The sequence below is a fragment of the Alternaria hordeiaustralica genome (genome assembly GCF_023758085.1).
Source record: "Alternaria hordeiaustralica strain BMP 2776 chromosome Unknown scaffold_2, whole genome shotgun sequence".
NCBI lineage: Eukaryota > Fungi > Ascomycota > Dothideomycetes > Pleosporales > Pleosporaceae > Alternaria > Alternaria hordeiaustralica.
Genome location: NW_026056774.1, coordinates 553,548 through 579,862, shown reverse-complemented (window position 1 = coordinate 579,862; position 26,315 = coordinate 553,548). Strand labels below are relative to the sequence as shown.

The following is a 26,315-nucleotide window of genomic DNA, read 5'->3' as shown; positions in this document are numbered from 1 at the left end:
TGAACACCCCGCATCGTATTGTTGGCAAAAATGATGACTTTTACGAACTCACTCTTCGCTATGGTAAGTAGCCAGAGAAATCCTTAGTAAAATCACACCTGCTAATAGCCTTTAGCTCTTCTTCACGTTATGTCTCGCGATACAGGCCAGTCCCGTACCCTCTCCGCCTTCCACGCGATACAAATCCCCATTCTCGGTCCTTCTCCCGCGCGGTAACGACAAGGATGACAACGATTTCACGGGCTCAGAAAAGTCGGGCTTGTATACGGTCATCTTTCTCAGCATGACGATACTGTGTCTGTGGTTACTCGTGGGCACCACGGTTGCGGTCTTGCGGAGAACGAACGACAGGACGTTTTGGGCAAACTTCAAGGATGGGTTATTTTGTACGAAGGATCCAGATGATATTTGAGGATGTTTTGCGAAGGTGTTGCTGCTTAGTGAGATGGCGAGGGATAGGATTGCATGTGTTGTTACATAGCGACAAGTGGGCTTGTACTTTTATTCCTACGACTAGTCCATCTCCTGGTTCACCTGCTCATCCACCTCCTCGTTCATTTCCTCGTCCACCCGCTCGTTCACCCACTGGTTCACCCGTTCGTTCACCCATTCGTTCACTTCTTCGTCCACCTCGTACACCTCTTCGTCCACCTCTTCGTCTACCTCCTCATTCATCTCCTCGTCCAACTCTTCGTCCATCTCCTCGTCGTCGTCAATGATAGGCTTGCTGCGTCGCAATGAACAAATCTCTTGACGGCAAACAGGGCACTTATTTGCGTACGCATCAATGCCGTTGATCAACATCGTCAAGCATTCATAGTGATAAATGTGTCCCCCGCTGCAATGCGCACGCATAGGCATTTGCAGACACAGCCCTTCGACTACAGCAAGCGCGTCGCCACATATCGTGCAAGTAGCGTCTGGCCCAATCTCATCTGCTGTGCGTACTGGTGAAGAGCAGATACGCGCACTTCGTCGCGGACTATCCGGCTCCCTGTCCACGTCCTCCATGAACCAAGACGCATACTCCTCCTCCTCGAGTGGCGGGATAGTCAGTTCGCCATAGGAGAAACGGTCCCCATCCTGGTCTTCCCAACCGTGAGGAAGGAAATTAGCAAGCGGCGTCGGATTATCAGCGAAGAAACCTTGCCATCGGAACGGACTGCGCATCACTTCGGTCACTGCATTTCCAATCTCGAAGTAGCGGAAGTGGCCATGAACTTCAAGCCTGAAAGCATCTCTCACGCGATGCGCCATCCAGTGATGGAGACGCCAGGCTAATTCCTGTCGTACAGGAGTTGTCTTCGCAATGGCAAATGCTTGGTGCAACAGTGCGCGTGCCAACACCATTACATCAAGGCGCGCCAAATCGCGCCTCTCAGCCAGTGGAACCATGCTGAAAGGTTCTGATACAATGGAACGGGTGTACATGATTGCATCCATGGAAAATTCGTGGGCAGTTTCCTGCGTAACCGTGAAGTCACACTTTTGGAGGAAAGCAGCGGCACGCACTGCGATTTCCGAGAGCGCAGCTAGCGTATTCTTAATCTTGTCCGGGTTTACAGTATCAATCTGTTTGCGTATAGCTTCGATGAAATGTGTCTCCCCATCTCGTTGTATGGCTATCTCTATTTCTTTTTCTTTTTCCTTGGTCTGCACTGCACATCGTGGCTGCAGTTTTATGATGTATTTCAATAGCTCTTTGAAGCCTCCGTGTCGAATGAGAGTTCTCAGCGTGAAACCTGTCTGCTCGCCAACGTGATAACAATAGCTCTTAGAGGTTGTCACTAGCGTTAGACGGTCAAGTTCCGGTAGGTTGCGGATGAGTTCGGTAGCGACGTCGTGGTGGGAGGGGAATGCTTCAAGGGTGTTGGTGTCTGGGTGCTGCGTATGGAGCCAGCTACGGAGGTCGTGCCATTCTTCAGGTATGATAGTGGCGTCGAGGAGAGCTACAAAGGCATCGTCAGTGCGGCATTGTAAGGCGTAGTCAACGAATATTTGGTAGGCCTGTAGGACTCTGTAACCTTCCTCTGAGGTCCTTGTGTGAGATTGTAGGATGTTGACGAGGATAGGTAAAGGGGATTGAGGCGTGCTCGTCGCCATGGTCGTGGATTTGTCTGATGGTGTCGCTTGCGTCGGAGTGAATGACATGGTCTCATGAGGTATGGAGCATATGTAGTCATTGAGATGACATTGTGGATCGAATTGTCAAGCACATTGTCTCAGAGGTAGATACGCTCACAATGCTATGGTTTTCCAACTACCGTTGTTGTGTTTGTTGTACTGAGCCACGAAGTTGATGAGATCAAGTACATCTGAATCGACAAAAAACTAATCTGCTTCGCAGCCAACATTGGCGCAGCGGTTGTCGCATAGCACAAGGAGCCTTTCATGTCTTCTGCAACCCCAATGACCTGGATAGCTTGATGCTTTAACGAATGAGCGTAGGTTCCTCGAGGACTGCTGACTGTCTACAGAACCGCGCGTTATGAACCGGCGGCGCAACAGTATATTGTACTTGCAATTTCTCTTATTTGTAAGAGCATCTTTTTATCTAGTTAGTTAATGTCGTAGAAGTTGTAAGTAGCTTGTTTTGCTTTGCGTTATCGCAGTACTATAAGATGAAGTGGATGGCAACCAAGAGATAGAATCGCAAGGATAGTTGAGTGGACGTCGACGCCTTGAAGGATGCTAGAAGAGAATAAACAGGTGAGAAATCAATGACCCAGACCTGACTTGGCCCAGCTTCTGGTGTTTTGCGTAATGTCGCCGCAAGTCATGCTTGGGTTAGTCGTCCACTGCATCTATTGTTACTTGACAAGCTATTGACGAAAGCCGCTCACAACTTTGTCAACAATTTTACCTTGTGGAGACCAGCAGGCTGTGTGAGATGATAAGGATCGCAAATCCCAGAATCGAGTCCAAACCGACAACCGCGCCTGGACTGAGGGGGTACCACTATGAACCGGACAACTCTTGGTGACCTTGAGACTAGTATGTTGTCTTCATTACCTTTCCAAGCCCTCTGCGTTGGTACTGTACTTTTGCCCGAACTCATCGACGGTGATGTTTGAAGGTGTTGAAATCCGAAGGGTTTGCGAGGTCGGGAACATAGGTAACATCGCCCACACAGCGACAGACGAAAGCACAGGTCCATTTCGAACGGAACAGTGGAAGTATTTTGTGCCGGCTCCCGTCAAAAAGCAAAAACTTCCGCAAGCTGCGGCCGTCGCTGAACTTGGGGAGTTCAAGGGACTCTGAAACTCCCCGTAAAAAGCTCTTGTTGTTAGATTGCCAGGGGCACGTAAGCTCGGTAGATCCCTAGGTGTACAGTGCGAAAACGTGACGCGCTCAATGATTGCCAAAATGTCTTTGCGCAAGCGGTCTGTAATGCGTGCATCAGAGTCAGCTCCCTTAGCTCAAGCTGCCGCCTACCTAGGTAGGCTCTTGTCCTTGTCATGACCAACATCAGTGTTGTGATTGGTACCCCGGGAGGTAAAAAGATTGCGATTGGTGCTGGCAGGCATGTATCGCGCTCAACATTTCTTTTGCGCGGTGGCTTCGTCCCACATCACTGCGCCATCACGAGCGAAAGCGCCACGTTGTCGCGTTTTGGGGTTAAGGTTGGCGCTAGCGTCGATGATCGTCGTCGGTACGGGGCTCCGCGATAGCGCAGTGACGTCGCGGGTGAAGACCTTTCCCGTTTCGCAACCAGGCAAGCGAAGCGGCAGACCACCTAACGCCATCGAGTGAGAACGCGAGAGTTCAACTTTCGCATCATTTCCTGCCCAAAATTCGATCGCAATGCGAAACGCAGAGCCGCCGATCTCAATCAGCCGGATCGACGCTGTGAATCTAACCGAACCGTATCTCCATGCATCGAGCACTAGCAAACTGCGGATTTCCGATCCGATCCTGGTTGCCATCACGGCACATCATGGCACATTGGCGAGTGTGCCAATAATTGCTGCAGCATCCTGACGTCGGTCATATCGCCAGCACACTGTGGACTCTGCAAGTTCACAGCGAACGCCCTGTACAGATAGCATTAGGCTAATTGGCAGCCTGTTCTGGTCCCGATGGGGCCGCATAGGCATCCCAGGAGCCCCTGTGCACTATCAGCGTTCGGCGAGGGTGAGTATAAATTCTCCGTCGAATTAGAGAGCCGGCGCTATCCTACCTGCCGATTCTGCAAGCTACTGCATAGTGCACCAAGATATGATGTATCTATTACCGTCACCTAACCCCTGCTCCATGTACGGGAGATGTGTAGGCCACAGGAGTCTGCTTCGAGAACTCAATCACATTCGTTCTCAGATTCATTGCAATGGTTCAGAAATTGCGACTGACATGTGTCGACAGCTCCACCCATCTACACTTCTTCGATGACAGGAGACCGCGCCCACTATTGTGGCTTGGTCGAACCGAGTGAATGCTAGCTGCTGAGAGCAAATGATAACGCCTCCTTTATCATCGCGATCACTACCTTGAATCTGGGGAATCGACCTTCGATCCAAGTGAATGACTGGCGCACTGTGTGGATACAAGTGGGTCACTCGAGTTGTGCTGAATACCAAAACCCCATGATTTTGACTCGCTTTCAAGCGCTTGGCCGCGGAGCACCACGACTCAGGTAAGTAATCGGTAATCTGGAAACATCTGATTGGGTTGCTGCGCTCTGCCTTATCCATGTGTGGATCTGTAGCGGCATGGCGTTTTGACTAAGTCTCCCCCAGTTCTAGCTGGCGATCATGATGACAACCGTACGAAAATGGAAGCGCGACACACTTCTTCGGCGACTGTTGATGAAGATCATACTCAACGTGGACGGTGCCAACAGACATCATCCATGCAAGCTTTACCGGAGCGGCGGAGAGGCTTAGAAGGAGTTGCGCGGAGTAGAAGTGTATAAATCCTCTTCACCGCGTGGTCCGTATCGTTCTTCAGCCAGAGCCATCACTTGCTCCTTCGCTCCTTCGCTCCTCATACCGACAATCTTGTGTTACCAACATCATGAGGTTCACTCAATCAGTCACTCTGGCGTTGCCAGCCCTCGCTGCCGCCTACCCCGGCATGATGGGCGCGAACTCCCGCCCAGAGATGGAGGAGTTCCTCCGTGGGGAGATCAAGCGTGAACAACTCGCGAACCGCGCCGCTGAACCCCAGCTGCTCAACCCAGTCGGAAACCTGTTGGGCTCGCTTGGCGGCGTTGTTGATGGCCTCCTGTCCTCAGTCGGACAGGCCATCGTCAAGAAGAGCAACCTGCGTCCTGAGCCTGGCTACGAGTTCAAGGCGCCTGGTCCCAACGACTCTCGTGGCCCCTGCCCAGGTCTGAACTTGCTCGCCAATCATGGTTATCTCCCCCGCGACGGCTACGTCACCTACGGACAGGTTTTGGAGGCCACTGGGCGTGGATTCAACATGGGTGTAGAACTTGCCACAGTTCTAGCCACGTTCGCTGTCTTGGGCAGTGGAGATTTGGATGGCTTGTCCTTCTATCTCGGCTCGGGAAAGAACGGAATCGGTGGCCTCAACAGACACTCTGTTGTCGAAGCTGATGTTTCACCCAACCGCGAAGGTATGTCCTCTCACACTCCAAAGTAGAACCTGAACACTAACATTGAGACAGATTACTACATGGGATGCGGTGACAACCACCATCTCTCTTCTCGTCTGGTGAAGCAGATGGTCGGGTATGCTGCCCAAGACCCCAAGAAGGAGTTCTCCATGGACGTCATGGCCAAACACTACGCAAAATCTGCCGGCTTCTCCAAGGACAACAACCCCTTCCTCTACTACTTCCCCTTCCCTCAGATCGTCTCAGTCGCCGCCTTCTCCTTCTACCCCCAGTTCTTCTCCAACGGTACCTACGGTGCAGGTGGTGTGCCCAACTACAAGAGCATCATGAGCATCATCGGAGCCGAGTATGATGAGAAAACCCAGGAGTTCAAGTACGTTCCCGAGCGCTGGCCCGAGAACTGGTACCGCCGTGACACCCAGTACGGTGCGGTGCAGGCACTCTCCGACGGCTTCCTCCAGATCTACCCCCGCAACATCATCGTCCCTGGCGTCGCTCAGGTCGGTACTGGCAAGTTGACAGTCCAGACCGTGCTCTGCGACGTCTACCAGGGCCTTAACTCCATCACTCCGCTTGCGCTCGGCGGTACCGAGGAGAACGTCGCCAAGGGCGTCTCGTGGGCTCTTTCCGTCCTCGACCCCATTCTCAGCAAGACCGCGCTCGGATGCCCCGACAACGTCATCTCGCCCAACTTCCTCTTCCCCCACTCTCAGCAGGAAGGTGGCCCTGTCAACCCCCCGAAGGTCCCGTCCGATGCTTGGACTGGCGATAACGTCTACAACAAGGTGTACTTTGGTGGAAAGAATGCTCCCACCAACCCTACTTGCAGCCACTCTAGCTAGATAGATGTTGGTTGGAATCAGAAAATCTTGTAATACTTAGCGATATGTTTCTTTTCACGCCTGTTTCTCACAGTGTAACCTAGACACTAATAAAACGATCTTCATACAATTCATTGTTGACCCGTTGCCTGTGAATGGCCTTCAATTCGACTATACCATAACCGTAGCAATTCGTCAAACATGTCACTTTCTTTCTAGCAATTAGCACCTGGGCTCTTCACCGCAAAGCACTTCAGTGAAGTGGTGCGATGATTCTCGTTACTTCAGATCGCGACTATTGTCAACGCTTTGTACATTCCATTCATCGCTGGATTTCGGGTCTGTGAAATCGTAAGTTTTAATAAAGGCGCTGTGGGCTGGCCGATCTTTCCACCACCACTAGACATACAGGAAGTTGCAGCACCGGTCTACAAATACACGTGTCTTCAACTCACTCTACTGTCATCATGGAAAACCATTCAGAACGAGAAGCAGAGCTACCCACCCCCTTAACCTACCTTCACACTCTCCTCACTGCAGCGGAGGACACACATGAAGCTCGCAGTAAAGTCGTCGCCGCATACGACACCATGTTATTATACGCACTCGCTTACCCAAGGAAACGGGCCCTGGCTCTGAACCTATGGACGGCGAACCTAGGGGCGCTCGCTTCCACGCCCTCTGGAGATTTCGGACTAGCGTGGCAGGAGCTAATGGAGCGGCGTGAGGAGCTGATCGACTACATGGACAGAGAGCAGATGGGCAGAGAGCAAAACGCAGTGTTTATGGATGTACGCGTCGATGACTACACTCAGCTGTGGTTGAGGATGCTGCAATTAGGCTACGACGGGCAATACGCTGCTTTCCTGACCCAGTTGATAGAGGAACAACCCCGTTATTTCGACCGGCCGAGCGATATTGACAACTTTGTGCAACAGCGATCGCATCCAGAGGACTTTCCATATTTGGGCGACTTACTGTTGGTCCCTGCACCGGCCACTGGACACAACAAGACGGCAGAGTCTGTCCTCAATCTCCTAGTCCACCACATCGCATACATTTGCGACCTTTTCCAGAAAACAGATTACGCACCCAGTCCAGCGTTGGTGGAGGCTTTTGCAGAGTATCGCGTCGATCAGCTGTCGCGTATGTTTGGCGATCCAGGGAATTACATGCCGTTGGATGCGCGCATCCACTGCGCTAATATAAATCATCGTACTATCCACGACTTTGTTGTTTTGCGGGCGAAGGAAATCCTCCAAAGTACAGAGAAAGAGCTTCTCAACTGGCACATCTACAAGTGGCTTGTGCAATGTGTGGAAAGCGTCTTCAAGGATGTGCCTCGAACCACAATCCTTTTCGATGACCTCAGTCTTGGCGTGGGAAGCGTCGAACAGAGAAACTACATCCCGTTTCAGACCGCAAATTTACGTGTTCCTGATCGCATTATACAGGCATGGCAAGAGGAGGAGACTGCTGAATTCGCGCCTGCTGAGTTTGAAGACGTAAAGTGGGAAGCGACCGGTCCTCGTATTTTAGCCAGCAGCGTGGCTAGTCCTGTCCAGCTTGGTCCTGAAGCCATCTGTCCAGTCGATTTGGAGCCCTTTGACGTGCGCAACGCAGATACGGTGGCTTGGAAGGTCGGATGCGGCCATGCGTTCCATGCGCAGTGCCTAGAAGATCTGGTCAACGGTATCGAGAACAACAGCAATCGCTGTCCGCTGTGTCGAGCGGAGATCTGTGATGCGAGAGAGCGGCGTCGGATTGAGTAGGGCATAAAGCTTACATCAATATGAAAACATGAGGTGGGCGAAGGAGAAGCTGGTTAGAATGGGTGGCAGGAACCCATGCGATAGCGCTAGCCCCGCCCCAGACTTCATTACACAGCGGTCGCGCGTTGTTCTACAAAGTCATCAGCAGCATGCATTACAGGGTGCAATTCTCTATTGAGGACGCGTAGAGTGCAGATCTAGATCAACATCAGTTCATATGGAAGGCAATGAAATTGTAGATAGCTGAACGCTGGATAAGTGATTCCCCGGGTAGACGCGGCATCGCCGAATCAAGACTAGTCTCAAGACTGCGCACGTGCGCACGCGTGACGCGTTGTGGAAACCTTCCATCTATCTACACTCGCCGCCCGGAGTGACGTGTCAGCTCTTCAAAACGGCCTACGCGTAATCCTACAAATCACATCACTCTGAAGCACAAACGTCGCATTATGCGTCTTCCAAGGCGCATCATTTGCCATATCCACCGTGAACCTCCTCAGTATCTCCGGCACCACCTTATACATCTCCGCATTCGAAAGCTAAGTACATCACCATCATCAGTAAAACGCTACAACAAATCAAACCCCAATTGTCGGACACTTACATGTTTCCCAATGCAAGTTCTAGTACCCGCGCCAAACACCAGCATAGCTTTCTGCATGGCTCTGTACTGCCCGTCGTCGACGAGCCATCGCTCAGGCCGGAACTCGCGCGCGTCTTCGCCAAAGACCGATTTGTCGAACTGCGTAACCATGGCATTCATACCGATCTTGAAGCCAGCAGGGATGTGATGACCCAAGAGCTGCAAACCACCGTTCGGCACGTACCGCGGCATAGGCACGCCAAACGGCGGGAAAAGTCTTAGCGACTCTTGGATGACGGCCATGAGGTAGGGTAGCTTGGTGGCTTGGTTATACTGTACGGGACTGGTGAGCGTGCTGTTCTGAAAGGCATCATCGATCTCCTGGGTTAGTCGTTCCATCTTTGAGGGATGTTTCATGAGGAAGTAGAAGATTGCGCGGAGAGCACCGGAGGTGCTGTCTGAGCCGGCGATACTATTATAATATATTAGCAAAAAAGGGTTCTTGGCAGACACAGCTGTTGCTTACACAGCCGCCCACATCTCGACATGAATCTTTTCGATTGACAGACTGTCTGCCTTCTCCCTCATAATCCCTAATAACTGCGACAGAACATCCGTGCGATGCGTATCCGCTTCCGCACTTTTCTGCTGTGCAACACCCGTTTCGTGAACAGCAGTCTGCCCGATCCCATCCACAGCCATGATGGCTTTGAAGACTTTGGGGATCATGACGCCCATCTGGAGGAGGTACCCGCGGCACCACAGAGGCGCCATCGCGATGACGGAGCTCATCGGCATGGCGGTATGTACGGCGTCGATGTAGTTCCCATAGTCTGAACTCGTTTCTAGGAAGCCGAAGGGCTGGCCGAAGAACAGGGCACCTACACTGTCGAAGGAGAACCTGGACGTCTAGGTCAGTACAGTATGTCGTTGCGAGGAGGAGGATGTGTGACCTGGCGCACTCACATCTCCAGCCATAACCCAAAATCAACATCTTCCCCACGGTCTGCGAATCCATCGAGCCTTTTCCCGAACAATGTTATCAAGCCGTCCAAGGCCCGCTCGTTCTTCAATATGCTGCTTAGTGTGTACACAGAGCCGACGGTCCGTCGGTGAGCTGCATGATGCTTCTCATTGTCATCTGTGAATAAGTCGGGGCTGGGCCCTAGGTTCACCGCTCTGTATGTGAGGTACCAATCGGTCTTTTCAAGTGGCTGTCGCGTAGGATATATGGTAGGAATAGCACTTGGATCGCTGACGGCCACTTCGTCCGGTGCTGTGCGCACGATTGGGCCGTATTCTAGCATGTCAGACGGTATTAGCATGGTTTCTCAAGTGCCCAGAATTCGATGATGTTCCGATGCAGGTATCTTTTTGCAAGACAACCTTTAACTCGTAACGATGGGAACACTGACTGGAACATGTCAGCTCTTACCCATCGACCGAGAACATGAAATTCGAACCTTTTATGCATTGCGTGCATATGCATCTCCAAATCCCCCTGATACATGCGATACATAAGCCATGTGCGCGATATCGCAGGCCAGATAGGACCTGGTACTTTCGCAAGCGGGTGAAGGGTTCGCGCATATGTGAGCCAACCTATGCAGTAAAAGATAGGGATATAAACGAAGACGACGACGAGGGAGTTCCAAAGGTCAAGATTCTGAAACAGCGCCATGGTTGAGCACGATGGTCTTGGTGGGAAGAATGCAGAATGCAATCAGCTCAAAAACTCGTGGGTTTAATGTCAGCATCATGAGGGGTAGTTACACGGCTGGCCGTTCGCGTAATCGTTCTCAGGCCTGCAAGTTGATGTGCAACCTGTGATAAGCGACCAGTGCGCTAATGCAGTCAACCTTGAACGTGTAGGGTCGATGAAGAACAAGTGGTCAGAGCTTTGGAGATGTTGCTCAGATTAGCCTCAAACGCTTGGCCAGCGATCGACACTGAACAAGGCAAGATGTTGCGAGGTCTCTCAGTTGGTCATATGCCGAGTTTGCACTCGTGCAATCGTATTAATTCTTGTAAATCGTGATCCAATGACTTTTCTATCATCCAAAGCTCGCATACCCCTCAGTCAAGGTTGCACTATTCGGTCCCTCCGGATCCATACCAGCGACTATGCCCCTCATCCGTACGAGCAACTCCGCAACCCTGAAAGGCTTGCCAACAACATCATCCATTCCTGCAGCCATAGCTTGTTCGATCTGCTGTTGACGCACATTGGCTGTGACCCCGATAATTGGCACTCGCTCCTTCAACAAGCCTTGTTGCTCAAGCTTGCGTATTTCGGCAACGGCTGTGAGTCCGTTCATGATGGGCATCTCCCAGTCCATGAGGATGAGGCTGAGTTCGATGGGCAGTTCGCCATTATGGAGGGCCTCTCGCGCGATCGCGTCGCCAGTAGCTTGATCGTGTTTCCACAGACTGGTCTTTGGTAGGAAGTCAAGGGCTTCTTGGCCGTGATTGGCGACGCTCACGACACATCCTAGATTGCGCAGTTGTTTGGCGAGAACGCGCTGGTTGATGAGATTGTCTTCCACCACGAGAACATGGAGCGTATCTGGTATACTTTTTGTGCGCTTCAATTCTTGCAGGTCTGGGCCCTCTGGTAGTCCTAGCGCTTCCGGCCGGACGTGAGAGTGTTCGGTCTGCGAAGATTTTGATTGCACTGACGGACGGCGTGCTTTTGGACTGGCAGAGTCTGATCTTTGACCTTGCTCGCCTGTGGATATACGCACGGGAGGAGACGGACGCGTTAAGCTCACGAGCGGTATCGGGCGTCTGTGCTTGATCTCTTCTGGGAAAACATGCGGAAGACTGCCTTTCCGGGCTACAATAGGTCTCGCCCGCCGTGATTTGATGTAGAAGGCAAATGTGCTGCCTCTTCCAGACTCACTTGCGACGCCGATTGATCCGCCTTGTAACTCGGTGAGACGTCTTGATATGAATAACCCAAGGCCAGAGCCACCGTAGTGTATGTGCGTCCGAGGTGAGGCTTGTGAAAAGCGGGTGAAGAGATTACATTTTTCTTCGTCGGAAAGTCCACGGCCCGTATCAGTGACGGCAAATTGGATGTAGAATAACTCTTGAGCTTTCTTCCAATCCTCTTCCAAGTGGGGGTCTTGTCCTACAAGCCTCTCCTCGTTATACTGTATTCCATGTAGCGTTGAGACGGGTTCAGCGCTACTGGCGGCCAGAGTCACTGTTACACGCTTGGTGGATTCCAAGCGGGTGAACTTGATGGCATTGGTGAGAAGGTTGATGAGAATCTGCAACACCCTTGTTGGATCCAGAGATGCCCAGTCGATCTCCATGTTGCGATAGGACTGATCCACGTTCAACACGAGGTTGATTCCCGCTGCTCTTGCTTCTGCGTCGAACATCTTCACTGCATGCATAACCACCTATTAGGTTATGAAGTTAGTCTGTGTAACATACGTGTCATCAGATTAGAGGTCTTACACTCTCGGGTTGCGCAATGACCGGTGTCATGTCCAAGAGACCCGAATCGAGTTTAGAGATGGTGAGAATATCGTCGACTATGTGCTTCATGTGCGATGCGCAAACTCCTATCGTTTGGGCAGCGTCAAGGGTAGACTCGATGAAAGCCGTCCACTCGTTCGGTGTGGTGTTTTGGCGCTCTTGGTAATCTTCTTGGGGATAGGAAGACGTGATAGAATCTGCGCATTGCATGATGGCGCTGAGGGGGTTTCGCATCTCATGACTCGTCGTGTCCAGAAAGTGTTCTAGGTGTTGCTTGCCTTGCAGTGCGCTGTCCATGCGTATCTTTTGAATACCTTCAGCCCACTTTTGCTCTGGAATGGGCGCGCGAGGTCAGTGCATGTATCATAGGTCATCGTACTTAAGGTTGCTTACTGGATATATCCGTAACATTCCCGACGACCTCAACAAGATCGCCGTTCGGACCCAACTCGGGGAAGGCTGAACACAAAATCCACTTGTAGTGCTGGGTATCCTCGGTCTGCGGCTCATCTGACTGTGACGGCGGCGTCCAGGGCATCCGTGTACGCAGCTCAAAGATAACAGATTCGTGATTCATGATTAGTTTTGCGAACATGGATTGGCAGTAAGAGATGTCCTCTTCGAACGCGATTTTATGCCACGCCACAGTGGCGTTGTCATCAGAGGATGCGATCTCAAATATATCATGCCATCGTTGATTACGGTAAGTGTAAGTTCCTGCCGGATCAATGATAAAGATGCCTACGTCGGATCGTTCCGCGAAGCGCTGAAACTTGCTTTCCTTGAGTTGTATTTCAGCCATCAGATGTTCTTGGATCTGAGCAGCCTGGATGATGGCGTTTTCTCTTTGTTGGACTTCGTCTTCGAAAAGAACGATGGAAGCAAGAGACGTAGCCAATAACCGCACCATGACATGCAGGTATTGCTGGTACTCTTCGTCGAAGGGGCGCCGCGGATTTATGCCGATTATGAGGAAACCTTCTACCTGGTTTCCAGTGGTGGGTATTATTGGACAGATGACTAGGGTGCGACAAGGGTCACCATATCCTTTCCATTCGATGCCTTGCAAGGCCCTTGTTGGATCGGGAAGGTCCTCGACGTGAACAACGGTCGCTTTCCCGGACTTGGCGGCACGACTTAGGAACGGCTGGAGGATATAAGAGTCTTCGTTGATATTGATAGTCGCGGGGGCGATCGAATGGTCAGCTGAAACGCCAATTGTACCCTTGAGAACGCAGCCTTCTAACGGAGGAATGCTACCGGGTGATGATACTGAAGGTATTTGAGCGCTAACATGCCGCTCGGCAGCATATAACAAAGCAAATGGCACATCTTTATCGTTCAAGCTCAATGAGCGCAGTGTCGTCTCCCAAAATGACGGGAAATCTCTGGCATTCGCGCTCTGGGTTCCCATTGCGACCAGACTAGAGACGCGGCGCTCGAGGATGCGGTGGTTGGAAACTTCGTAGAAGAACTGGTAGTAGGCTGCCACTTGGCCGTCGGTGTTCAGTATCGGGACGAATTGGAAAGACCAGTGTGTCTCTTCAAGGATCTTGTCTCTCTCAATGAAGAGGAGCATGTCAGGTTCGGCTATCGATTCCCCTGTTGATTTGATGTAGTCTACCAGAGGTTGAAACGAGACCCAGTGATCAGGCGCCTTGACGCGGACACTTTCGCCCATGCAGGGATGGAGGCTGCCAAGGAGTTGGACATAGGGCTCGTTGTACAACATGATGACATCGTCGCCCCAGAACATGACGGCTGGCACGTTGTTACTGAGTACTGTGTTCGCTACGCAACGCAGATCACTAGGCCATGAACTCATTGGACCCAGGGGTGTATTTGCCCAATCTACACTGCGGAAGTACTCGATATGTGGGCTCGTGGAAGTGAGTACATCAGATGTACAATCGAAGGACGTGTGCGGTACTGCGCCTCGATTTCCAGAAGAGCTGGTGTCGGCATCGGGCGTCTGTGGTATCTGGGCAAGCGACAGCTGGGGCTTGATGGGTAGTGCATCCGCGCGATGCTTGCTCCCAGGCCAAGGTGTTTTCCGCTCGCGTCGGAGGGTGCGGTGGCTCTTTCCTCCTGGGGCGGCGTCGACCCACAGCAGTCGCGTCGGCACGCCGCTGACAATCTTGTAGCGCCCCACACTTGTCGCATTCCACACGTGCCCTTCGAATGTGTATGTATTGCCGTGTTGTTGCAGGTCCTCCTCAATCCCTTGCCCACGAATCCAATTCCGGAAGGCAAGTTGTGGTCCCGAGCTCTGCGCGAACAAGCTAGTCGACTCGTCGCCTGTGATCTTGGTCATAAGCCCGCCAACGGTGTGAAGCGCCGTGTTCGCATACACGAGTTCTATGGTGTGGGCTTCATCGTGGCCTAGGGACGAGCGTGTTTCGACGGCGAAGGTAGGGCGGTCGTCGCGGTCGAGGGCTTCGAGAAGCGTGAAGTCTGCCAGCTCTCGCTCTGCTGGCTTCAGCTTGGGCCGTGATGTATCGAATGGCGGTGGTGAGCCATAGCCGGTCGTCCCGTAGTAGTTGCGATGCGCGAGTAGTTGCCCGTTCGAGGCCATTTCATCCGGCGCAAAGACGAGTAGCGGAAGTCGACAAAACACACGACCGCCGCATTGAACAGACGCTGGAGCAGTGCTTTGCGCAAAAGGTGATTACTTTTGCCTTCCGTTGCTATCTGGTGAGCTAGTGCAGCTATTGGTCTGGCCGCTGCGTCTCTAGCTACCTAGGTATGATGACTGAAGCGTCTCGGTCCGCTAGCTGGCGGCTGCACGCCCTCGCCGAGATCTTCAACATGGCGTCATTGTGATTTAGAGTTGTTGACGAGCTTCTTCATCTTGAGCACTCGTTGGGTGTGTGCTCGCCGAGAGTTTGACGGTCGTGTTACTATCAGTTCACCTCGCTCCAGATTTCGGCGTTGCTGCCCTGCGGCGATCATGCCCTTGCTGCCGTGTCATTGCGCTAACCCGCAAAAATACTATTGCACTCAGTCACATGACGCCAAGCCGACCCCGCCGTGCCATCCGTTTACTCAACACTTCGCCTGCATGGACCTTCACTTGACGGAGTCGCCTCATCATTCTTACATTGATACTCTAGCTGCGATAGCATATGATGCACAAAATACTTGTCAACACCAGCGTCTACATCCCGACGTCCCACTCAAGCGATTTCACAATCTCCTCCCTCTGTTGGCTATGAAGCTGCATCTCGAACCTCGTTGTCCAGCACTGCGGTATAGTCGCGGGCCTTACATATACCTCTCCGACATGCCGGACATCTGATCTCAGGAACTCCGGGATACACCCCGTTCACCAATTCATCCAAGCATCCACGATGTAGTAGATGCGCACAAGCCTTTAGCTGCACGCACACGTTGTCAACGTCCGCGTAATCTTCAAGGCATATTGGGCAGCGCTCGGTTGCTTCTGGCGTGCTCACCACATCACACAGCCCGTCGGGATCAATGCGCGGTCCGGTCGGCTCTAATGGAACGTCCACGGCAGGGCCATTGTCGAGATGGCGAAGGATGTAGGCTTCGAGCTCTACGGTAACCACGTCGCCCATACCTGCAGGGCGTGTCCAAGAACGTGTATGATCGGGTCGCATCCCCTTCGGTGCCCCCACCATGTGCAGCTTCAGCAGGTTTGCACGTATGGTGCCGTTCGGATCTGCTTTCAATCGATCGACCTCGGCCAAGGCATAATAGAGGAAGTTGATGTACACGGTTGCGTGGAAGAGCTCCGGTGCGACAATATCGTAGAGTTCACGCAGAGGGCATTGCGCAAGGAACTCGATGTTACCCCTGGTATTGACGGTCGCCAGGGCCTCACGCACAGGCTTGGGAATGTCTGAGAAGGGATTCTGCAGTGCCATCTTCGAGGACAGAAATAGCACCTCATAGCCTTCATGTATCACCCTCCCGACCGCTTGGGGGGGATATCGAGCACGAAGGCTGTGTCGATCATCGAAGTGGTGAACGTCGATGGTGTTCAGTAAGAGCCAGAGGAAGTGCTTGATGATGTGCTCGATATCTTCCGCTGCGTACCCATCCTGGATATGTATACCGTCCTCGAGAAACCGCGTTAGACCGGGCCACATCTTGGAGTGTCTTCCTTGGAATGCCTGGGACTGCTCTTCGAACGCGGTGCTATACCAGGTTGGTGATAATTCGTTGGGCCACCAAGTTGTCCATTCGTAGTACTTCCACAGCTCTGGGCCTAGTGAACCATCAACATCGGCTTCGGAATGCGTCGCGCAGCTCAAAAGAAACCAGAGGCGGGCGCTCGCGTCGTTACTTTTATCCTCACGATCGTCTCCCGCATTGGGCAATTCACGTACGCACAGATCGAAGAATTCTTCAAACGGTATCTCAAGTAGCTGGCGCTTGGTTTCGGTAGAAGCAGTGCTGTAGTACACATTGTTGACAAAGCTTTGTTTTGTGTCGGCGCGGGCTTGAAGGTAGAATTCGCCGGTGTCGGTGAGTCGAGTATACGAGGCGCTATGTGCGGCCATACCCATAGGCTGCAGGATGTGCTTATAGACACCTGCGAAGTCTTTGACACGCGGTCTGAGCAGGGCTGTCAGCCAGGGTAGAGGGGCGGGATGCATGCCGTCGCGTGTAATTGGGGGTGGAGCATATGTCGTCATTATCGATCGTGGGACCGTCGAGTGATGATTCAGTGGAATTCGGGTAGAGTGTGTGGTAAGAGTGAGTTTAGTACCAAGGCCTCTGGGAGAAATGGAATGTAGTGGTACAGTTAAGCAAGAGCACTGTGTGAAGTACGACATGAGCCTTCAATGGTTGTGTAGTGAACAGACGGTCATTTCAGCTTTCAGTAGGGGAACTGCACCTTTCGTTGGTGAGCAAGAATGAATTGGCAAGATGCATTAAAATCGTTGCAACCATTGCTACGTAACAAGTAATTCACTCAATTTACTCTCAATCGCACTACCAGACTTCTCGCACGCCTTCTCGCAACCCCAGTATCACTGGATATGAACGATGTCAGAAGTCGAGCTAACCGCTAGTCATATAACTATCCCACTGCATCATTTTGCTTGCCGTGATGGCATAGGTTAGATCCCCACCAGAAGAATATGACTTTAACTGATGCCGCAGTAGATGAGAATAACGATCAAAACGTTCGTGTTGGAACAAAGAAGTAAAGGTGGTTTGTGTCGTATGTCTGTTAGTGGGATGAGTAGAACGGGTGGTTCGCGCAACATCAGCCACTTCACCAAAGGGAAGAGATTAGTCTAATTGCACAAGTATAACCTACTCTACCTACCTTTCATCTAACTAATCGTCTCTTACCACACATCGCAAAGTCAAGTTCGTCGTCAACAGCAAAAGCCAAAAAAAAAAAACTCAAAACCCCCCCAAATGCTCAAACCTCAATTTCTGCCGCAACAACGACCAAAAAAAGAGCAAAAAACATGTGTTGTGACCTAACCAGGGGTCGCTTTTTTGGGCGTCAGCGGTGCTATTTCGAACGTATGACTCTTGCGAGTCGGATGGAGTGAATACTTACAACCTGGAATCTCTTGATATCGAACTGAATCGTAGTCAAGCGCCTTGCCATTGGGCCATTAGGCCAGTTGAACTGATTGATGGAGGTTGGAGAAAATGTATTGTACTAGTAGTTGGCTGCGACCATATAGCTGTCGGTCAATAATTGCAGCAATTCATCTGCTTGCTGGGGTGGGTGGTCGCAGTGTAGCGTGAAAGAGTTTGCGCTTGTGGTGGGGTTTCGGAAGGCTTCGGCGGGGTGGGGCACGGCAAACTTCCCAACTCGCGAAAAGACGCGTTCAGTTTGAACAGGAACACGAAGGTGACGCGACACAGAACAAGGATATGCATGATCGTTGTATTTACATTCGATATATCGCATCTAGTATATGGATTTTTACCCATGAGGCTGCTCACAGATTAACGTCTAAGCCCTCGCTGCGGGCTGCGTGAGTGTGCTTCCGCCGTCAGGGTACAAGACCTGCTCGTTGAAGAAGACGCCACCTGGACCAGCCAGTAGGAGTACAGTCGCAGCCATATCAGTGTCAGCACCAGGACGACCAGCGGGGTTGCTCATGCCGGACTCGATACGGCTCTTGTTGTCCTCGTCGGAAGTGCCAGTAGTCATCTACATTGTGTTAGCTCGACCTTTACCAATGTGCTTCTCGGATATCAGAGTTACATACCTCACTTGGGAATACACCAGGCGCAATGGTGTTGACGCGGACCTTGGTTCCTGCGAAAGTTGTAGCCAACATACGGCTCAGATGTGTAGCAGCCGCCTTGCTCGACGCGTAAGAGAACTGGCCACTGCTGCTTCCCTTCATGTATCCGGAGATACTGCTAACATTGATGACTTGCGAGCTGTATCCGGGAGTGACCTTGCCGCCCTTAGCCAAAAGGGGCAGGAAGTACATTGACATCCAAAAGATGCTTCCGACGTTGGTCTTCATAGTGTCGGCCCAGTTCTGGGGCTGCGACTTGAGGAAATGGTCGGAGATGGCTTGTGCGTCTTCCATGTTTGGCTGACCGTTTGCGGAGAACTTGGTGTTGTCGTCACGAGCGATACCGGCGTTGTTGACGAGGATTTGGATTCCCTTTGGCTCTTTTTGGCACATCTCCTCGTAGAGGCGCTTTACGTCGTCCTTCTCGCTGGGTGGTGTTAGTCCCAAGCTGTGTGAGTACTTTGAGACTAGTTGCTTACCTGACATCTGCCTGGATGGGGATGATTTGGCCTGGACCACCGCCGCTGTACAGCTCCTCCGTCTTCTTCAATACTTCATCACGTCTTGATGTGATGTATACTTTCGCGCCGTTTGCGACTAGTGCTTGTGTAATCATCAAACCGATACCAGTTCCTCCACCAGTAACGAGAGCGGTGACATGAGAAACATCAAAGAGCTTCGAGCCCTTGAGCTCATCAGTGCTAGCCTTGCCGCCACTCATGTTTCTGACGATCTGGTATGTAGTTCTTGGGAGAAATTGGTTTGTTCGTAACGTTGACGTGATAGATTTGGTAGCTGTGGGAAGGTTTCTTGAGAAAAGTCGAAGCATGTTGGGGTATGCTGGTAGTGGTTGCGACCTTTATGTGGTTTAAAGGTGGAGGAACGATGTCACAGTCGAATGCGAACATGATGACGTTGAGACGACGCATGAGTGCTTGTAGAGGGGGTCCAATGCATTAGGCACTGGCGCGACGCGTCGATGCGTGCGATGAGCGCATGCAATCATCGAATTCTGGATTCCCCATAGTAGAAGCGCACGCCACCAACAAGTAGCATGCTTTAGCATCGGTTTATGCTGGTGAAGACGGCAATCACGGCTAGAAGCGAGTTGAAGACCGATGCCGCTAGACATGCAACAGTTAGACACGGGCCTGGATGCGCAAAGATGTATCGTAGATGCCTCTATTGTAGTGTCGTCCTGTCTACATAACCACAGTGCTTCGAAGCTGTCCCAGTCGCATCGCCAGTGGTCACGAACGTTTTGATTCGTTGCTTGTGATGGGTCCGCGGACGCAGTCATGAGAGTTCTTTGCATCTGACCATGTTTGAATAGCGAGTGAGAGACATACGGTAAGGCGATATTGGCATTGTGAGTACCATGAAGAGCTGAAGTCGCGAAAGGTGGTGGTGTTGAGCTGCGTTCCGCTACAGGTAGGCACAAGGTATGACGCAATCGACTCTCCGAAGTATCTCCGAACCATCTCCGGGCAGTTGCTCATCCCTTAATGAACGCTGGCTTAGAAACCGCGCATTTGTTACAAACCACCACGCCAACGACTGGCATAGCGAGCGCGCATTGTCGAACAGCTACGCCTAGCACGTAATCCGCACACTTTGTCAGCACGTGTGCGATCATCGGATGCTGAACATTAGTAACACAGCTTGGCCTCGGGAATAGAGCTATGGCATCATCGCCACAGAGATGCCGAATGAGGGGAAGCCCCGGCGGATGAAGGGCGACTTGACGTCGCAATGGTAGGGAGCATTTCTAATCGCGTAGACGTATATAACAGCATCGAAGCTGTCCTTGATCATATCCCATATTCAAACAACTTATCATACAGCCACTGATCCAGCAACTACCATCACAGCCCTCGATCTAGTCTTCGCAAACCTTCGATCACACAATTCCCATTTCGATTGCGAACAAATCTAGCATACCAGTCACCAAAATGACGACCACCGCCTCTCTTCCGACACCCGCACACCAACTCTCCAACCCTACGCCCACCACCAGCGATAAAACCTCTTCCGACGTCAACTACCAAGGCCTACCCATCCCTCGCGGCCCCGTCACAGCATCGCTGTCCTTCTACAAAGCCCCTGAGGACGGTTCACCACCACACAACTACGTCGAGCCGCTCCCAGGCGTGCCACAACGGAATTGGGGCGACGACTGGACCAAAGTAGAACTCAACGACCTACGAGGTCAGGAGCAAAGATTCACACTTGACAACAACGCCTTCGATACATACCAGAACATCAAGAGTGGGCTGGATAGAGATGGTTTCTCCGACGATGACGCGGTAAAACGCGTATACTACCCAGAAGTCGAGCAACTGCTCATGAAGAACGTACAAGGCGCGCGAAGAGTCCTCCTCTTCGACCACACGATCCGCCGACCGACCGGCAACCGCAACCCCGTTCAACGCGTACACATCGATCAGACACCATTCTCGGCCGCCGAACGGGTCAAGTTCCACCTGCCCGACGAAGCCGAACAATTGCTGCAAGGGCGGTACCGCATCATAAATGTCTGGCGGCCGCTCAATGGGCCTGTGATGGGTAGTCCGCTTGCGGTAGCGGACAGCCAAACAGTGCGCGACGGCGACTTGATACCTATCGAGCATCGCTACCCCGATCGGAACGGACAGACTGCGGCTGTGGCGTATAACCCGGGGCAGAAGTGGTACTATTGGTCTGGTATGACAAATGAGGATCGTTTGCTGTTGAAGTGCTTCGATAGCGATGAGAATGTGGGTCAGTGGGGACGAGTACCCCACACGGCTTTCGTGGATCCGAGGACACCAGAGGGCGCGGTTGGTAGGGAGAGTATTGAGGTCAGGGCGCTGGTTTTTGGTTAAACAATCACCATTAGTAGTTCTTGATCCTGCTATCGCTTCTATATGCACTCATAGTTGGCCGAGTGTTTCTAGTCAATAATTAATATCCATACACCTTCAAGACACCGCAACCCCGGCCTGTATCCGTACAAAGGAAATACCCCATGTCGCCTTGCATTCCACTTGCCGCACATGCTACTCAGGCGCTGCATGCTTACAACTTTGAACCACTGGCTTTCTCTGTTTTTGTAAGCTCTCCCGGGATCTGTTTGAGAAACCCCTCGCCCAACTTGCAAGCCCAGGATCCTTCCTGCGGACACATCCTTCTCCGCCAAACACTCCACCGGCGTATACCGACTGCAGTCTTCTTGCGGTCTTCTTTCTTGTCGTACCACACCCGGAACCATACGTGGACTTTCTTCTTGCCGGCACGTTCCTTTTTGGTGCACCTTTCCTCCGCTAGTACGCTCGCGTCAGTATTTGTGGTCCTGAAGTCTGTGCTGGGGCTTGGGTGCCTACCAATCTCCACGTTCTTTCTTAGTTCATCCATGTTATTGTTTAATTTCTTCATATCCTCCAGACTCTTGCTCGGGTTGTTCACTTTGGCGTCCTCCAAGTCTACGAAACCGCGGAGATCCAAGAGAGTAAACTCGAATCGAACGTCATTTACTTGGACGGAAGACTTGCGTTTCTTCCAGAAGCGTATGATTGAGAGTAAAAACTTAGTGTTCATGGTGCTTCGTTCGAAGGTAGCTTGTGAAGTATGGCTTGTGAGGTGGAGAGTAAGAAGATCTCCTCCAAATCAAAAGGAGTTTTGAACGGGCGATGAGTCTGACTTGAGTCATTGTCACCTGCGGTCGGGCTCATACGCATCAATAGCTGGCGGCTTCGGTATCTACGCTTGTCTCTTATGGCTAAGGCCGTTTATATTGATGAGCGGGCATCAGCCTTCGCGAATTGAGGAGATATGCAAGCCCATGTAAGGTTCGCCCGAGAAGGGATACTTAATCAGACTGTTTTTTTGAGCTAGTTACCGCGCTAGACATTCATCTGTGAGTTTTAGATGCTAGTCACTGGCTTGGGGAGTCAAGCCACACCTGAAATACGGTATTACACATCCCTGAACCCAGCGAACATTTCGAGTTTGACTGCACGGTAGGTGGAGGCAGTATCGCGTTCAGGGCCACGGTCTTTATCTGAGTGTCTTTCTGTTCGTCTCCAGCTACCACTCATTACCACCGCCAGGAACAATCGAGTACTGATCGTAAAAGACGCTTAGATTTGTACAAGCTGCGTGGTGTGCTCACCACCAAAGCAATTTCAGTTTGATACATATGGAAAACGTTTGCCAGTCCCCCATCCCCCATAATAGAAAGCAAGACGTCTTTCATCCTCCCTGCTATCCACTGATCAGCCCATTGAGCAGATATTTTCCTTCCGAATGGGTGCTTGGGAGGCTACCAATATTGCGTACAATCTGTTTCCCGGCTCGATGACAGCAGTCTTTAATCCCACCCGCTCATATCCATATTGTCTAAGTAGTTCCGCATTTCTACGTCCATTTCAGCCCCTGCTTTCTCGCCACCCTTTTTGAGCGCTTCCAATGGATCAGAACAAGATGGCCCTTCTATTACGATTCTATCATTCTTGCCTGTTTCGGTGTATTTGACAACAACCTTGAACGAGTCCTCACCGTTTTGAACCTCTTCGATGAGTTCTATGGACATGTTCTTCTCAGCCAAGTTTTCCACTCGAGCGCGGTGGGCTGGAGTTTATGTCAGTGATGCCGCCTGCTATCAAACTTAGAAGTTGTCTCATACTCATCGGTGGCCAGTAAGCCCTGAGTAAGCCTAGCTCAGCGAGATCAGGGAATGCAATCTTCGAGAAGAGCAATCCGTGGTTCGATGCGAGACTGCCGTGTTTCCCCACAGCCAGAGTTTGCGTCGAAGTTCGAGCGGCGGTATGGTGATTGAAAGGCGATGTGCTTGAGTGCTGTTGTGAGACGCTTGCCGAACCAGATAATCTCTCATCGGCCTGAGAAGCCGCGGACGTTGCCGTTCTTGATTCTCGCTTCTTCTCTATTTCTTGGAGGACGACAGTTGGCCATATGGAAGTCATCTTGCGGTGTGGATTCTGCGTTTGAACTTGAGGATTGATGTGAAGTGTGTACATGTTAGCAAAGCTGTCAATTTATATGAGGAGTGACTCCAACTGTAACCTTTGTTCGACTCATATACGCACAGGCTAATGAGTACATATATTTAACGATTATCGCAACCCGTCTTCTAGTCATACTGTTACTGCTCTTCAATCTGAGTCCGTGCCGCGCATCAGTCATCGATATTCTGCCATAGTGCAGCTCCAGGCGTCATCAGCCCTGCTTCATGCCGATTCATCCCTGCTCACTACTTTACGATGTCAATTAGCGAACGGGGTATTTCCATTAAGATACGTCGGACGAGAAACCTATGGAAGGGTCGATATCTATATGTATTGACATTGTAATTACTTCCGGATGAGCTGCAGTGATGAAATGTTGTTATTCATATTGCACTGAAGTAGACATCGTACGCGCGAGTACAATTTCAGTAAACAAGTGGTGTCAACGAGCGTGGTACATACAACTTGCGAATAGGAAAAATTGGAACCAAGGTGTGTTGAAGCACCTTCGCTAGGTGTTCTTATACCGACTGTTGAAATCGCGTATACCTCAATGAAGCGTCATTCTTCAATAGTCGTCACCCCGAGAGACGACCTCTTTGCGGTTGGGCCTGAGCAATACTGTCTGCAAAGTAAAGAGTCAGCCATAGCCCACATGCCCAACAACGTCTTACTTACATGCTCGAACTGCGCGATGAACGAACCGGGCACATCCACCAGCGGCGCATATGCCTGGACGATTCCATTATTTACCAGCGTGCGCATACCGAGGTGGTATTTCTCCACACCCGGCAAGCGTTCAAGCTGACGGCGGGCAAAGACCAGCGTGCCGAAGTTCTCATCGATGGTCTTCAAGAGCGATCTCGCAGATGAATGATGCAGGCCGGCGGCGCTGACGCCTTCATTGCGCCCATAGCCGTAGACGCCAACGTCGTCATGAAGATATGCTTTGCCGGTGCTACCGAAGGTTTCGATCGCGAAGATGTCGCCTTCTTCCATGCGTTGAGAAGTCTTGGTCTTGACAAAGGGAACTTGCTTGTCGCCATGGATACGGTAACGTAAGATGTTGTGGCCGGTGATGTTGCGCACCGCCTTCACGGGGATTGTCTTCCCTTTGAGTTCCACTTCGTAACTTTCCATCACCTCTTGGATCATCTCGCTGATGTGATCAATCCTTGCGTCAATACCTGCTTCTTTCAAGCCTGTGTTGGTAGCCGCCTTGACAGAAGCCAGTAGGTTGTCATAGATCGGATTGGCAGCCACAGTGAAAGCGCTATCCACGATCCTGCCGTTGACATGCACGCCGAAATCGACCTTGAGGACGTCGTCGTTTTGAAGGAAGACTTCCTTCGCTCCCGCATTAGGAGTCCAATGTGCGCCGATGTTGTTCAAGCATAAGCCTGTTGGAAAGGCGAGGCCAGCCTTGAGACCATCTCCAGTCTCAAGACCCTGGTGGCCCACGAGCGTACGAACACTGTCGTCAATTTCTTCGGCGATGCGGGTGAGAGACGCGCCGGGCTTCGCGATAGTCTGTATGTACTGGCGCACTTGACGATGGACTTCAGCAGCCTTGCGATAGTCCTCCAGGAAGTCTTCATCCATGTTATCCACAGCCGCCAGATGACGAAGCTCTCCAGCCGTGGTACGCTGAAGGTTCTCATCCTTGATGGCATACTCCACAGTCTGACCTTGCGGGTATTTTCGGCTCTGGTACAGATCCGCTACCGGCACCCTTGGAGGCGCTGTCTGCTGTGTCGGTGACACTTTCTTGCTCTTCTTCTTGTTGCGCTTTCTTTTCTTCTTCGCGCCTTCCCATTGTCAGCTCCAGATCGAAGTCACGTGATCCCAGCTCACCATCGTTGTTCTTCAAGTCAGCTCCAAGCTTCGCGATGTCATCGTCGTCGTCTCCGTCTTCATCCTGCCCTTCGAGTACGCCTGGAAGCAGCCCGCTAGCGGCTGCTGGCTTGGGAGGGTTGATGATAGCGATTGCAGCGTCCGCCGACGACCCTGTCAGCTGTCAGCAAATGTTTTCTCGGAATCGCTTCGATGGCGCTCACCGTCTGGGCCTTGGCGATGATCTTCTGGAGACTTTGACCCCATGACTGCTTCGAAGCGATTGTCATCGAGCTTCCGAGCTACTGTTGGTGTTGGAGTTGGTGGTCAATGAAGCGGCGCGGAGCTACCTGAGTGACGCGGCGGGGCCTGGGCGGGGCGCGCAACAACGGTGTGCCTTTTGCACTATCCCGTCCTGCCACCAACACGACGTCGCACAAGGCCAACATCAACTCCTCGCCTCAATCAGAACTACGAGCGAGACCGGAGCTCAGCCTCGGACTGCCAAAATTGTTCATTCCAGAATTAGACACTGTAAGAGGCGCATCGAACCCGGACAGGCCCCTCTCGTCGTGCAGTGGTACTTCGCACACCAGCAGAGTACAACTTCCGTAAAAAGCACGACAATCACGCAAGAGTATGAGGCGATTACCGTTGTCATCGTTGATCTAGACATGTCAAATGCTTCGCAAACGCGATGAACGGTTGGAGACCATCCGCGTATCCTATATGACCTGGAGAACACCGCCAACTGGCACTGCAGTGCCATCTGATGCCGTCTTCAAACCTCGCTAGATACGCAGTAGCCCCACTCGATCATCCCTTCTGGTGGTACAGACTTTCAAGACTGAATACCCGATCCTACTTGAAGATCACCTGGGCAATGATACCCCGGTGGTGGACCTCGAAGTTGCCGAACCTCCAACAACAGCTTGTTTAATGCTTCTGGGATTGTATCGCCTACTGCTGCTTCACTAAGCGGCTG

At 51.8% G+C, this 26,315-nt stretch overlaps 10 protein-coding genes across 10 annotated transcripts; 3 read left to right on the top strand and 7 right to left on the bottom strand.

Annotated features, from left to right (window-relative positions):
- Positions 1–513: 513 nt before the first annotated feature.
- On the bottom strand, positions 514–1,961 carry J4E84_001646 (uncharacterized protein; the record flags this gene model as incomplete). The annotated part of the gene is given in 4 exon segments (XM_049384277.1): positions 514–1,658; positions 1,743–1,749; positions 1,767–1,773; positions 1,954–1,961. The coding sequence occupies 4 exon segments, from the start codon at positions 1,959–1,961 to the stop codon at positions 514–516; spliced, it is 1,167 nt and encodes a 388-aa protein (XP_049247633.1).
- Positions 1,962–5,013: 3,052 nt separating this feature from the next.
- On the top strand, positions 5,014–6,420 carry J4E84_001645 (uncharacterized protein; the record flags this gene model as incomplete). The annotated part of the gene is made up of 2 exons (XM_049384276.1): positions 5,014–5,578; positions 5,630–6,420. 2 exons carry the CDS (start codon positions 5,014–5,016, stop codon positions 6,418–6,420), a joined length of 1,356 nt encoding a protein of 451 aa, XP_049247632.1.
- A 446-nt stretch (positions 6,421–6,866) lies between these two features.
- J4E84_001644 (uncharacterized protein) lies at positions 6,867–8,171 on the top strand (the record flags this gene model as incomplete). Its single annotated transcript, XM_049384275.1, has 1 exon — positions 6,867–8,171. The coding sequence occupies one exon, from the start codon at positions 6,867–6,869 to the stop codon at positions 8,169–8,171; it is 1,305 nt and encodes a 434-aa protein (XP_049247631.1).
- A 568-nt stretch (positions 8,172–8,739) lies between these two features.
- Positions 8,740–10,061, bottom strand: ACRTS1 (Cytochrome P450 monooxygenase acrts1; the record flags this gene model as incomplete). Its single annotated transcript, XM_049384274.1, has 3 exons — positions 8,740–9,226; positions 9,281–9,655; positions 9,721–10,061. 3 exons carry the CDS (start codon positions 10,059–10,061, stop codon positions 8,740–8,742), a joined length of 1,203 nt encoding a protein of 400 aa, XP_049247630.1.
- A 747-nt stretch (positions 10,062–10,808) lies between these two features.
- On the bottom strand, positions 10,809–14,818 carry J4E84_001642 (uncharacterized protein; the record flags this gene model as incomplete). Its single annotated transcript, XM_049384273.1, has 3 exons — positions 10,809–12,164; positions 12,223–12,575; positions 12,637–14,818. The coding sequence occupies 3 exons, from the start codon at positions 14,816–14,818 to the stop codon at positions 10,809–10,811; spliced, it is 3,891 nt and encodes a 1,296-aa protein (XP_049247629.1).
- Positions 14,819–15,400: 582 nt separating this feature from the next.
- Positions 15,401–16,868, bottom strand: J4E84_001641 (uncharacterized protein; the record flags this gene model as incomplete). Its single annotated transcript, XM_049384272.1, has 2 exons — positions 15,401–15,452; positions 15,631–16,868. The coding sequence occupies 2 exons, from the start codon at positions 16,866–16,868 to the stop codon at positions 15,401–15,403; spliced, it is 1,290 nt and encodes a 429-aa protein (XP_049247628.1).
- Positions 16,869–18,196: 1,328 nt separating this feature from the next.
- J4E84_001640 (uncharacterized protein) lies at positions 18,197–19,215 on the bottom strand (the record flags this gene model as incomplete). Its single annotated transcript, XM_049384271.1, has 3 exons — positions 18,197–18,397; positions 18,456–18,921; positions 18,974–19,215. The coding sequence occupies 3 exons, from the start codon at positions 19,213–19,215 to the stop codon at positions 18,197–18,199; spliced, it is 909 nt and encodes a 302-aa protein (XP_049247627.1).
- A 1,231-nt stretch (positions 19,216–20,446) lies between these two features.
- J4E84_001639 (uncharacterized protein) lies at positions 20,447–21,358 on the top strand (the record flags this gene model as incomplete). The annotated part of the gene is made up of 1 exon (XM_049384270.1): positions 20,447–21,358. The coding sequence occupies one exon, from the start codon at positions 20,447–20,449 to the stop codon at positions 21,356–21,358; it is 912 nt and encodes a 303-aa protein (XP_049247626.1).
- Positions 21,359–22,842: 1,484 nt separating this feature from the next.
- On the bottom strand, positions 22,843–23,161 carry J4E84_001638 (uncharacterized protein; the record flags this gene model as incomplete). Its single annotated transcript, XM_049384269.1, has 2 exons — positions 22,843–23,102; positions 23,158–23,161. 2 exons carry the CDS (start codon positions 23,159–23,161, stop codon positions 22,843–22,845), a joined length of 264 nt encoding a protein of 87 aa, XP_049247625.1.
- A 904-nt stretch (positions 23,162–24,065) lies between these two features.
- On the bottom strand, positions 24,066–25,597 carry J4E84_001637 (uncharacterized protein; the record flags this gene model as incomplete). Its single annotated transcript, XM_049384268.1, has 4 exons — positions 24,066–24,122; positions 24,176–25,305; positions 25,352–25,504; positions 25,555–25,597. 4 exons carry the CDS (start codon positions 25,595–25,597, stop codon positions 24,066–24,068), a joined length of 1,383 nt encoding a protein of 460 aa, XP_049247624.1.
- Between the last annotated feature and the right edge of the window lie 718 nt (positions 25,598–26,315).